Source organism: Cheilinus undulatus, linkage group 11 (genome assembly GCF_018320785.1).
Source record: "Cheilinus undulatus linkage group 11, ASM1832078v1, whole genome shotgun sequence".
NCBI lineage: Eukaryota > Metazoa > Chordata > Actinopteri > Labriformes > Labridae > Cheilinus > Cheilinus undulatus.
In genome coordinates, this window is record NC_054875.1 from 22811975 (window position 1) to 22825139 (window position 13165).

The 13165-nt window shown below is 37.6% G+C and overlaps 1 protein-coding gene across 1 annotated transcript in view; it reads left to right on the plus strand.

Moving 5' to 3' along the window:
* kcnc4 (potassium voltage-gated channel, Shaw-related subfamily, member 4) overlaps positions 1–6720 on the plus strand; it is a 32186-nt gene extending 25466 nt beyond the window's left edge. Inside the window, exon 4 of the mRNA XM_041799357.1 lies at positions 2026–6720. Within this exon, the coding sequence (XP_041655291.1) occupies positions 2026–2093 (68 nt within the window). The 3' untranslated portion in view covers positions 2094–6720. The remainder of the gene's footprint in view (positions 1–2025) is intronic.
* Positions 6721–13165: the final 6445 nt, after the last annotated feature.

Consider the following 13165-nt stretch of genomic DNA (forward strand, 5'->3'; position numbering starts at 1 on the left):
TCAAATGCAGCCAGTGTACCTTGTGTAGCTCCATTAGCTGCAATATCCCCTGTCATCTCTCTGCTTTGATGATTGCTATCGCTTACATCTGAGCTTCCCAAAGTTTCAAAAATCCTCTGTGAGGATGGCTATGAATTTGGCAGTTGAATACATTCCCGTCATCCTGAGCTCACATCCCCGCTGCTCAACATCCTAACAACCCAAGCAACACTGAGTGTTTTCCTGCAAAACTGCACTTTACTGAGATGTTTTTTTCCCTAACAGAGCTCATTAGCACATCACCATCAAGAAAAAAACAACACGCAAATGGGGCACTTAACACAGCTTGGCTCCTGTGAGAGCATATACCCTTCTGTATTTGACAGGCCATTACCAGAAATTGTATTTGAACCCATTTCCTAAAAGCCTCGCCATCCCCGGTTGTGTCAAGCATTGTAGACTGGTGTGGGTTAGTTACATGTTGTCACACACATGGAAGTAAATCACATAACCTCAATTGTATCTGTCAGATAAAACAGAGAGCAGGATCCTGTGATGCTCAAGGGAGAGATAAATTTTAGATATTGATTAAAGTCCCCAGTCACAGTGGAGAAAGATCAACACAGAAATGATCTACTTTATCACTTATTTTTTCTAATAATATGCTAACTTATGTGGTCAGATCATGAAACCACAAAGCAAGCAGATACAAAAGCGATGGGGAGCTGATCAAAACCAGAACCCCTCATAACTAATCTTCGAGAGAGGGAGGGTAATTCAATCCTGAGCCTGTGTCTGGTGAGTGCATTGATAATGACATCTCAGTCTATTACAGGGAAATATCACACATACACAACACATTGTAGCACATATTACCTGTAAAAGGGTTCAGGCAGACCTTCACTGTTTCCTAACAGCTGCAAACTGCAGTGAACAGCTTAAATACAAATGTTTTTTTCCCAAAATGTAAAAGTCTGCTCTCACGATTTTGTCCATTTGGAGCTAGTTAGATGGAGGCAGATTAGAACACACCGAGTCTGCTTTAAAAACTCTGCCTGTAGGGGATGGGGGCTAGGTTATTATGAGGGTTACAAGATGGAGAGTATGGATCATATTCCACCAGAGCAGTTTGGCAGGAAACAGAAAAAGCTTAAATGGATGCGGCAGGTTGTAAGATGCTCAGATAGTTATCAGGGACAGGAAATGGTCCCCCCTCCTCTCTGCCGAGGGAATAAAAAAGCTTTAAGATTTAAAATGATTAAGGTCTTCAATAGGAGCCTGTAACAGTGTTGGCATCAGCTGTCACAAAATATACACAAGAAGGCAAATGTGTCCAGGTTAAAAGCGCATCGTGACAGGCAGCAGCTCGCTTTCTCTCTATAAGTGCATAATGCTGAAGCAAATCATAAAAGGCTGTTAAGAGCATGCAAGGAGGCGGAAATACAGACAGGCAGAGAAAAGGCTTCTAAACTCAGATGACACTTCACTTTCCCAAGTGACTCCTCGAGATGATCAACACTAATAGGTTTCCAGTAACAACATGGGTGGTCAACATAAAAGCCCTCTGAAGTTCAGATGGATGTGAGAAGAGAAGAGAGTTCTGTCGAGGAGTTCAGCTAAACTATTACATCTGAAAGGAAACATTTTAAACAGTTATTTTCTATATATTTATAGAGGGGGAAACGCCTGACCACCTGCCTACTTTTACAGTATATAATGCTGACCATGATAAGTTTGATGGACTGTTTCATAAATGAGCAAATGAAGGATGTTGTCTTGGGCTACAGCACCTTCTTATAGGAATCCATCCCACGTTTAGGACATTTGACACTTTAAACAACGTATTTATGTGCTTTTCCTCTAACAAAGGAGGATCTCTCTTTTGCACCAGAGATTTCATTCAAATCAAATCATCTTTATTTATATAGCACTTTACACACAACAAGGTTTCCTGTAACACTCCAGAGTAATTTCTTAGTCTTTCACGTTTAATAATGTAAGTCACCATGTTTGATTGTATTTCTGTCCTTTTGTGTATCCACACAGAGAGTTGTAATGACATCCTTGCTGCCACTGGAAACTACGCTCAACCAGAGGTCACCACCCTGACCTGATTCTGATCGGTGTGAAGCGAAGAAGAGAGCATGAACGGTCCATGGAGAACATGCTGTGCAGAGTTCAACTCTGAACCCTTCTTTTCTCTGATTCATTTATGAACTGCAGACTGAAACCCCTTTTATTCTGGACTAGATTTTGTTTCTGTTTATCATCCAAAACCCGGTGGTACACAGTCAGCTGCATAGCAGTTAACTGTAAGAACAGTCATTTAAGTGTTACATAAGCATGTGTTGCATGAGCTAGCATTGTATGTACTAAAACTGGCTCCATGGTGGTCTAATCATTCAGTGACAAGCCAGTTTGTCTTTAAAGCCCTAAAGTCATATTGATTAGTTTCATATTGTGATCAGTAAGGTCCCACATTATCACACAAATTCTACCAAAGTTGGACATTTATTGTTTTCCTTTTCCAGGTTTCTTTTTCATATTTTTTTCCTCAGATCTCTTCTTGCTATGAAGTGGACGAGGCCAGACAGTGTGTTCCAAATAGCATCCCTCCATTAGTATACTTTAGTACAGTATATTTCAGCACTAATCATGACATGCTAGTGTTATCCTAAATCATACACTGATGTGTAGCACTTGGAAGTGGCGGCAGTGGAACCTTCTTTTATCTGTATTTCTGCTACTTTTTCATGGGTTATTGTGGCGGTCAACAGCTATCCAACTGACCAGCACTAACACTAAAGGCCTTCACACACTGAGTCTGGGTATTTGGCCCAACATTTTTACACATTAGATAGGAGAATCAGTCCCATGTTGTGTTAAATATGTTTGCTTACTGACACTGAAACTTTTGCCCATCATCTTTTTTTTTTTTTTTTTGCATCAGTTAAAGTACTTTAAATAGTGATTTATTACGCAGAGCAGCTCCCTTCTCCCTTGCACTGACACTTCTCTTTAAAGACCACAATATGCTTGTGTGTTTTCTGACTGTCAACCATAGAACAGAGACTGAATTGAAAAGATGCTCTCATCTCTCCAACTTGCCAGAGCACTTTATGATGCTCAAGCTGGTATGGAGATCTCTGTCAGGACTGATGGACCCGGCAGGTTTTTCCAAGAAGCCACAGAATCATCTTCCTTCTTTTTCTCTTTGCAGTCCAAAAACATTTGTCAAATTCCACAATTTTTTTGCAGTTAACCCTTTATTGGGCACTTATTGAAATACTTGGAAATTCAAAATTTAAATCGTATGTTATTATTAGTGGACATCCCAATACTTTTTAGGTTTTATCACTTATATACATATTTTTTCATTATAATGGTAAAAATCAGGGTCAACAAATTGACCATATATGGTTTCTTGCCAATTTATGGTAAGAAAAAAAAAATCTATAGTGTTTACATATTCAATGTTAATAATAGAAAAAAAACCACATAACCTACAGAGTCAAATGAGTATTTACTTGTACATACATGAGTTATTTCTAATACAAAATATTCATTTTACAAGACATTGTGAGGTTGCCTTTAGATTTTGACCTATTTTAGAGGAAAGAAATGACTAGCTTCAGAATAATCTATAACGGTGAAACCAACTGTTATATCTTTAAATTCCAACAGGAAACCTATAATAATCCCAAATATTGAAAATTAAGTTAATTTAAGCTGTAATGAGGTTAATAATAAAAATAAAAACTTTTTTTTAATGCCATTTAAGTTTAATAAAACTGTCCTACTGTTGTTAAACTGACTAAACGCATTTCCTTATGCAAACCTTTTATTTTTCTTTACAATCAGGAAATGTAAGAACATCACAAATATTAAATGTCTAAATTGATTTAAGAAGAAATAAGGCTCAGTAAAAATAAAAACTGATATGAATCACACAATACAACTGTTATAAGGTTATAAATTCACTTGTTCCTATTATTACTTATTGCTTGAAAATTTAAATACAACAGTCAAATTTATCACTAGGTCACTTTCTAATATTTAACCTGGCAACAATTAGCTATACTACAGTGTTCTTATCCAACACTATAATAGGATATTAGTCAAGAAAAGGCCCTTAGTATGGTTGCTATAAAATGGCCATATCTCTTAATATAGACATCATTTTACACCCCTTTATGGGCATATGTCCAAATATGGTTCCTCCATTCACCTTTTATAAAATGATCTTCATCAACTTACCGTGGTTGGTTATGATTTTAGGGCCTTTTCTTTTGGAGTAAAAGTGACAAAAACAGCATTTTTGAGTTCTGGAGGAAACAGGAAGCTTGAAATGCTCTGGGCCACTGCTGATTGGTTGGTATGATGTCACTTTCTGTGACGTTGACTGATCTCCACTGATTTGCGAGAAAAAAATCATTCTGGTTTTACTGTATTACAGAGAGTTGGGTGAGGCCACAAAGAAAGTCAACTGAAATGGTAATATATGGTTAAATGCCTTGTAAAGGGTTAATACAAGCAAAATGCATCAGGCTCAGTGTGCAAGGTTAGATTTTGTGATACTTTTATCGAATTACAGATTAAAAAAAGGCATCAGAAAATAGTGGCGTTAGTGTGCAAAGACCTTTACTGACACATTTTTGTGGATATTTACTGTCAAGAATCTGGCTAAACATCTTAAACTGGAGAATTTTCTATAGTAAATACAACAATATATCTCATATAAACCAAAAGCTCACAACATTAATGCCTTATTTAAATGCCATTGTTGCTAGTAGCATGTCAGCTAGCTAGCGAATGCTAACCCTAGATAGCATGCTAGCACACTAATGAAACCAAATAATTACAGCACTGCTATAACACTGATATGGCATTTGTTTAGAGTTGAAGCATCCATTTTTCTGTGACCACTTCTTGGATTGTTTTAGTGCACCACATTTTCACATCAGTGTGAACAGTCTTTGTGTACTTATTCACTCAGAATATTAAGTATTTAGTACAGAAGTATGCAATTTGGAACACAACTGGATTATTTTGTTAGGCCGACCACACACTAGACTATTTTTAAATCTTAAGCAATTCTAAAACTGTTGGAGATTCTAAATTAACACTAATAGATACTGACCTATTAGGGATGTATTAATGCACCCCACTCACCATAAAATATGAACTAAAATTCTGGTTTCACAATGCAATATTATTAGACCTTCTAAAACTCAAATTTTGACATTGGAATGAAGTCAGTCTATGGATGTATTTGATTTTTTTTTTTTTTTTAATTTCTCTGACACCCTTAAAACCATAATCTTCACTTTCATCGGTTATGTCTGTACAGTCTACAGATGGAATCTTCTGTTGGTTAAAAAAAATCTCAAAATTTGTATAATTTTCAAATCAATTTTTCAATATTTGTCAACATTTTGAATGGTATTGTGAGGTATTGTTTTATACCTGTAAAAACCTTGGCTTTTGCTCTTGAAGTGAATATTATTTATAATATTATTAATATTATATTATTATAAGAGGAAGATTAATGATGTGAAAAAAGGTTTCAAAGTTTTTGTACCCACCTGGCGAGATTCTGTTAGCTTGGATTTTTTTTTAGAAGTAAAATACAGACAATATTTTGAGCTCTTGTTGAATCCAACAAAGAAAGCTTCAACCTTTTTTTGCATTACCTTGTGTTACTTTGAGTATAAGCAGTCAGACATTTGTGAAAATGTTAAGCCAAAATGTGATTAGATTAACAATTTAAATCATTGTCTTATCCTCCACTAAAGTATCCCAAATTTCTCTGTCGCTTTCTGCCTTCTGCCACACCACTCACCAAAGGGACAACATGCAGGTGTTGAGACCTAACATTGGATGAATGATGCTCAGGCTATGCATTGTGTGTAAATCCTTGTACAATAAGAGAGTTTAACAAAAGAGGAGCAAAATCAATGGAGCAGTATTGTTTGACATTAGCCGTATACAATTGATGCATCACTGCTGGTTGAGTCCGGACCAAATGTAGGCTCTATTAGATTACTTTTTCAGTACCACTGTTAGTAGAAACCCGTGCAGTGCACTGCCATCAGTCTCTCCTGTGCCTCATGCTGAGTAATGGAGCTTAAACGTATGCAGTAGTGTCATTAGATTTGTTCTTTAACACTTCTGGTGGTGTTGGATCTGTAGGAACCTTGTTAGACGTTTCCACGTGGAGAGAAGCAGTGGGAGTGTGGTTTCTGTCACTCGTGTCTTATAATGTATTCCTCATGGTCTACCATAGTGGCCTTATGTTGAAGAAACAAAGGGAAAATCATTTCATCTTCATTAGACCGCTGCTCTATTTCTACGCTGACCTTGAGGTCATGTAATTATGTATAAGCACAGTTGTACGTATGTAGCACAGTAGGATATTCTTGATTATCAAACTATTTTCTTCTCTGTATATGCTCTGGTATGTATCATGAGATAGCTGTTTATTAATACTGACAGATTGTTATTTTGATAATTCCTCTTACCATAGCCTAATTTCCTGTTTCCCTTGTTGTATATACAGTAGTTGAATGTGATGGAAAAGCACATCAGAAACATTTCTTCCCGTTAAAGATAGAATAGGCAACTGTGATGATTTAATACAGCCCATCTGTCATGTGTGAGTGTGTGTGAGGTATATCATGCAGGCATGTGTTTCTATGCAGAAATACAAATAAAAACCATTTCCTCCTGGTGTTGAAGATACAGATTTGTCCTCTTTCTACATGTTTTTATTTTTCTGTCACAGCTTGTGGTATAAAAATCTGTGTTTCTCATATCAACACAACAGTTTTCCGCTACCGTTGTCATCTACTGCCCTGTTTCTCTGCAGCTATTTATGGTGGTGTCACAAGTGCAATCTGCTGGTTGATCTCGCCGTTGCCTAAAGTGGTGGAACGGTAGTCACAGCCTCCTGCTCTCCTGTGCCTCCATGATTATGTACCAAAGGTGTAGATGGCATACAGAGCACGTCTCCATGGTGATCCAGGATGACAGGCAACGCTAATTACTGCACGGCTCTCTCATAATCTCCACTGCCACCATCAGCACCTCCCTCTGACTTTCACAGGGAGAAGAAACGCCACTTTCTCTCAGAGACGCACACACCTCAGCACAACAGGATCATCTGTGCTCTAGGTGTCCATGAAGAAGGTTAGCTGTTTAGGGATCTACGGTGTGCTCCACTGTGGGGTTTTACAGAGACCAATGAAAACAATCAAGGCTTCATGAAAACAGAAAAAATATAATGCAAAATGTTTTTTTATCCCAGACCTCAATGTGGACAGAGCACTCAGACAGCTCCAGTGCCACATAATGACAAGATTATTTTTCCCCTTAAACAATAAAAAAATCTTCATCAAAACAGAAATGGTTAGACCACAGGATTATATCGGTTCGTTCACAGTTATAGGAAATTTTTGTGGCCTTTTTAAAATGATCGATCAGAGATTCATTATTGAATTCAAATGTGTTTTTACCATCAGGCCAAGCTTGTCAGAAAGCCCAAACATGTCTAAAATGGCACGCAATAAATTAACACACAACTGCAGTAAATAAAAATGGATGATTTGTGGCAGAAGACCGGGCTTGGAGACATTCAGGCGGGGTGCAGATGGCCCCCACTTTCTCATCTCCGTTTCCAACTCTACCCACTGTCCTCTCTGAATAAAGGCATACAAATCCCCCAAAATACCTTTTAAAAATGTAGGTGGGATAAGTTTGAGTTATGATGGTCCTCTGGGAGGTGATGAGCAGGTACTGAGATATTTTGTGTATTTATATAGCAAATTTGGGTATAACCTGTAGCTCTCTGGCTTTTTTACCTGAAAACAGATGTTTCATAATGTTTTCCCCACTTGCTCTGGTTTCTATCAGTAAAATGTTTAGAGGCCTCATTGTTTTTGCCTGGGGCCTCTGAATGAATAAAAAGGTAACTTTCCTCTAGTCTCTCCATTAAGACTGCTGAAAAAGTGATGGCTGATCAAAGATGGACAAAACAACAGCTGCAGAATTGCGAGATAAAATAGCTCACCCCCCTTTTAAGTTGACTGAGGTATAGATGATAGGGACTGACTTTGTTTGTAAAAGGTTTGAATTTTGTCTCTAGATCTGGATTTTCTCAGCATCCTGGCATAAACAGATTTTTTTTTGCATAATTATTTTTAAGTCACTTTCTGTAAGACTGAACAGTTTTTTTCTGGCAGTGTCCTTGATTTCGTCTGCTTGTAGAATTGTATTATTTTAGACATTTCATCATTTCATGTTAAATGACACATTTTTGGACATTTTCATCAATTGACATTGAGTTGACATTTATTGGTAAGTCATTTGTCAGTGCTGACGCACTTTCATTCACCCCCTTTGTGACTGAGTGGAGGTGGAGAGATAAAGTGTATTCAAAAAGTTTTCAGCACCCTTCATTTTTGTAATTTTTTTATGTTGCCAAAATTGTTTAAATTAATTTTTCACTCATTAATTTACATTCAGTGCTCCATAATGACAAAGTGAAATGGGATTTTTTAAATTTAGCATATTTATGAAAAAGAAAAAACTTAAATACCTCAACAGTATGATAGATATTATTACATTTGGAAACTGTGAATTGATTGATTTTCTAAACAGTCACTACAAACTGCTTTTTTATGTCTGTCATTTGAACTTTATTGCTATTTGAATGTCATGGTCATACATCACAGGTGTCACAATCATTACCTGCTTCTTTTATATGCCATTGTGACCACCAGACACAAACCCTCCGACTACCCCGCCTTCATAGTTAACCCAACAGGGAAATACCACCTCAGCATTCCCTCTGATGCCTGTGGGTCTCTATGCTCAGAGGTGATAATTGTCCAGCTGCAACCTTTGATTTAGAGTGAATACAATGTTGTTATGACTCTATAAACACAAAGCTGGCATTATGCATGTGTCTGATGGTTTCTACACACCTGAATGACTTCACCAGTGGAGCCTTATCTACCACTTGGGTCTGGAAGATGGGGCTATCGGGATGATTGACAGATCTGCTGCTGTGATTCATGAAACAAGATAGAGAGAGAGAGAATATGTCAGGGCTTGTCCTGTCATCCATGATTACTCCCTTTTATTGTTTTTGCCTCCTTCCTTGTTTTTTCTCTCCCTCCGTTGAAGGTTGTCATGACAATATTGAACACAGTTGAACTCAGTTTCCATGGAGAAAGGCTGAGCCCTGAGTCGTTTCACCAGTTCGTTCATGTGTGCGACAGTGTGGAAGAGAGAGCATCTTGACTTCTTATCTCTCTCACGGCAGGAGGAATAGTCAAATCTCATTTATTTACGTCTTTATGAGGATGAGATTTCAACTGTGTTCCTTTTCCTTTCTAGACTGTACGTAGAAATACGAAATTCATTTATAAATGACATTTTTTCAACCTTTGTGGGCCAGGCCTCTGAAGAGCATGCTTCAACATACCAAGACATTTTGGACAGTGCTTTCAACTTTGTAGCCCTTTTATATAGCAGCAAATAGCAGCAAAAGGGGGGCTATACCACATAAAGTGTGAATTTGAATACAATGTCAGTTCAGTCCCTCTTGGTGTAATGGTAAGGCAGCCAAATACCTTTGTCTGTCTAGTGTATATTGAACTTATCACCTAAGAATTATCTGGTCTTGTTTTCCTTTGTCTTTTTACTCCTGTAAATCTGCAACAACACATTATCTTACATTATCTATGCATTAAAATCTAGTTTCTACAGCTTCTAAGAAACAGATCAGTAGAGGGAGATTTGATAATACTGGTTTTTTCCCCCTCCTCTCTATCTCCCCTTTAGAGTTCAAATGTCGTCCCCATTTGGAGAACCAACCTCTATTAGCCTCCAGAGCTGAAGTGGATGTGGAGCCACAGGAGCGCTTCACTGCTGTCATTATGGGGACAAGAAGAGCCTGTGTGTCATGCGGCTTCTTGACTGAGCTCATAAATTGTCTCCTGTTTTGCTTGTCTGGTAGTCTGATTACTACTTCAACTAGCTCTGTGGGAATAATAAAGTAACACAATTAGCTTATTCAAATTAAAGAAATCTGTTTATTTGGACCAGAATTATCCTCCTAATTTGAACCAAAATACCATCCTCTGATCAAATGCATGCTTCAAACATCAGCGTTTCCTCAAACCATTCCAAGTGCTTCATGATCACGACTGTCCGAAAGTAAAAAGCCCTCTGACCATATCAACAAAACCCCAAATAATAAGTGAAACCAATCTGACCCTGCAGGCGGGGATGGAGATGTAATGATCTGTGACGAGCAGGAGAATTATTTCTCAGCCAACCATCCTAAAGGGATTTTCCCACCGCCACAGAAGCATTATGTGTTGAGCAGGCCGGTCTCCTGTGGGCCACTAATGGACAGCACTCCTGCCTCTATGTGTGTGTGGTAGGCAGGAGCTCCATCAGCAGTGACCCTGGTGGAGTATACATCACACCAGTTCCCCCACTCGCCACCTTTACGCAATGATCCGACCACGAGCAGCACACAGCTCAGCTGCACACAGAAACTACACTGCATCGTATTTGAAATGGAATTTTAGGGTCGTTTTATCTGTTGTCAAAGATAGATGTCATTTGTGGTGACTGGGTACTAGCAACTGTAAAAGGATTGATGAAGTATCCCTTTACAATATGGATTTATTATTGTTGCAAAAGTATTTGAAAATGCATACAAAGATCTGTGCACAAATCTGCCAATGCAAAGGCAGATTTGAAAATGCATGCACAAATCCACAAATGTGTGTACAGATGAAGAAGGCAGCCTTGCCTGTGAGCCTGTGCTGAGGGCATAGACCCAGTCCTTATGCTTACGGATCTGAGTACACATTTGTGGATCGTGTGCGGCGCAAGTGATGCAAAAGTCACATGTGTATGACAGCCATTGGAGAGGCAGATTTCAGTTGTAACTGATGGCTTGTGAGGATTTCGAAAACTTGAAGCAAAAAAAAAGAGTGAGTTTTTATGAACCAAAATTAACAAAGTCCATAATTACAAATTGGTCAACATATTTGCAGTTTAGTGCACGCATTTGTAGATCTTTGTACGAATTTGCAAATCTTTGCATGCATTTACAGATTTGAACACATATTTGCAGATCTGTACACACATTTGTTGATTTGTGCATGCATTTTCTTTGCATGCATTTGCAAATACTTTTGCAACAATAATAGCTCCATACAGACAGGTGCATCATTATAATATCATATAAAAGTTATTTTTTTTCCTTGTGATTTATTTAAGAAAGTGGAACTTTTAGAAATTCAAGATGTATCTTATACAAAGTGAAACATTTCAAGACTTTTTTAAATCTTGATGATTACAGCTCATAGCTCACACAAATCTAAAATCCACCTTCTCAAAATATTAGAATATTGTGGAAAAGTCCAGTTTGCAAAGACACCTGAATCAGCAGATACATCATCTTACAGAGCACCGATTTCAAGTGAGGAGCTTTTCAGCCTTGGGTAAGTAAACCCACACAGACTCCCAAATACTGTAAACCTACTGTTTTTATATATTTGCTTTTTATTTAAAGTTTGTAAAAAAAAAAAACTTCATAAAACTACACTGTGACTTTAGTCCTCTCTGTTGTACTTTAAGATTTCTAAAACTGGCACAGACGTGCTATATGAATTCAATTCTTCAAGGCCTTCCGTCACCGCTGCCTTTCATGAGCGAAATCTACAGCCAAGAGGAAGTCTGGCGCTCTCACCTGGAGTTCGAGCTCTTCAGAGTGCTGAATGAAGTGGATGTGTGCAGATTCTTTGATCATAAAGAGGACAAGATAGAAAACCTGAGTGCATTCAAGTCTGTCATAGCAGAGTTTAACCCGGAATTTAAGGACAACAATCAGAAGGTAGGTACAATGTGTTATCATTGAAGTACAGATTAAGGAAGAGCCCTTCTTTGCAGTGGTGTCAAGGTTGATGTAAAAATACAGTAATGAAGAATACAAGCACAATGTAAATATTAAAGTGGAAAAATGAAACAGCCCCTAGGGGGATTCTGTCTTCTCTGACATTGTCAAAAATAGATCTGCATATACTATTCTAAAATCATGATTAAAAACATAATTTACTGCATATTAGGGCCCAAATAGACTTATTTTGTGAAAAGACGTACCAATCGCTGCCAAAGCAAAAGCAAAATAACCCAAGACAGCATGAATAAGTGATGTTTCATTGTTTATATAGTAAAAAATGAAACAGCACTGAATTATATGGTAAAAAAGACACCACGAACATTTAACTGCTTGACATTATCCAGGCGGTTTGGTTAATTTGACCAAGTGCAATAGAGTGGTGCAGATTTTTGAGTTTTTGGTGAACCAGGTCTAGAACTCCGTGAACCAAATATAATACTCCTATAAATAAAATAAGAAAAAAATATCCTTAAAAGTATCATAACTTTTATTGGACACAGCTCTTATTTGAGCAGTTATCCTAAAAATGCATCAAAAACTCCTATAGGCTCATGCTGAGGGAACCCATACAACGCTAACAAAATTTAAATTTTGCCCAGAAAATCACGTCATCACTGCAACACTCAATGTAAAAGCAACCCAAACCACAGGAAATGTAAACAATGATGCAATTTCAGCCCCTAACCGAACTGAGGCGACCTAAGATTTTTAGTGCAATGAGGTTGACTTGTACATAAAAGGAGCAATTTTCCAAATTTTCAGCATTCTATAAACACAGACCTCCGTTTCTCCTCCTGATTTAAAGCTTCTCTCTGAATCAAGTTGGAAACACACATCATTGGCATCCACATGTTGATGCATGCTACACCCCCTCCTGTCCCCTCTGTTCATCATTAAATAAACAGTTGTTTTTAAAATTCTCCAAATTGTAATTAAAATCCAGAGTGGCTAGTAACTTTGGAAAACTCCTAGCCACAATGGCTGGTGAGCAATAAAGTTAACGAAAATAACAAAGTGTCAGCTCTTGATCTAATATATCTGGTTGAATGAACTGATGATTGAATTGTTCATGCCAATAAAGCACATTTGAGATTGAATTATATAAAGGCTTAAAATTAATCTGAACTTTCACTACTGTAAAAATGGGCAGTTAGCCTGCAACTGCTATAAAAAAACTCTTAACTCTGTTTGTGTTTTTTCCTT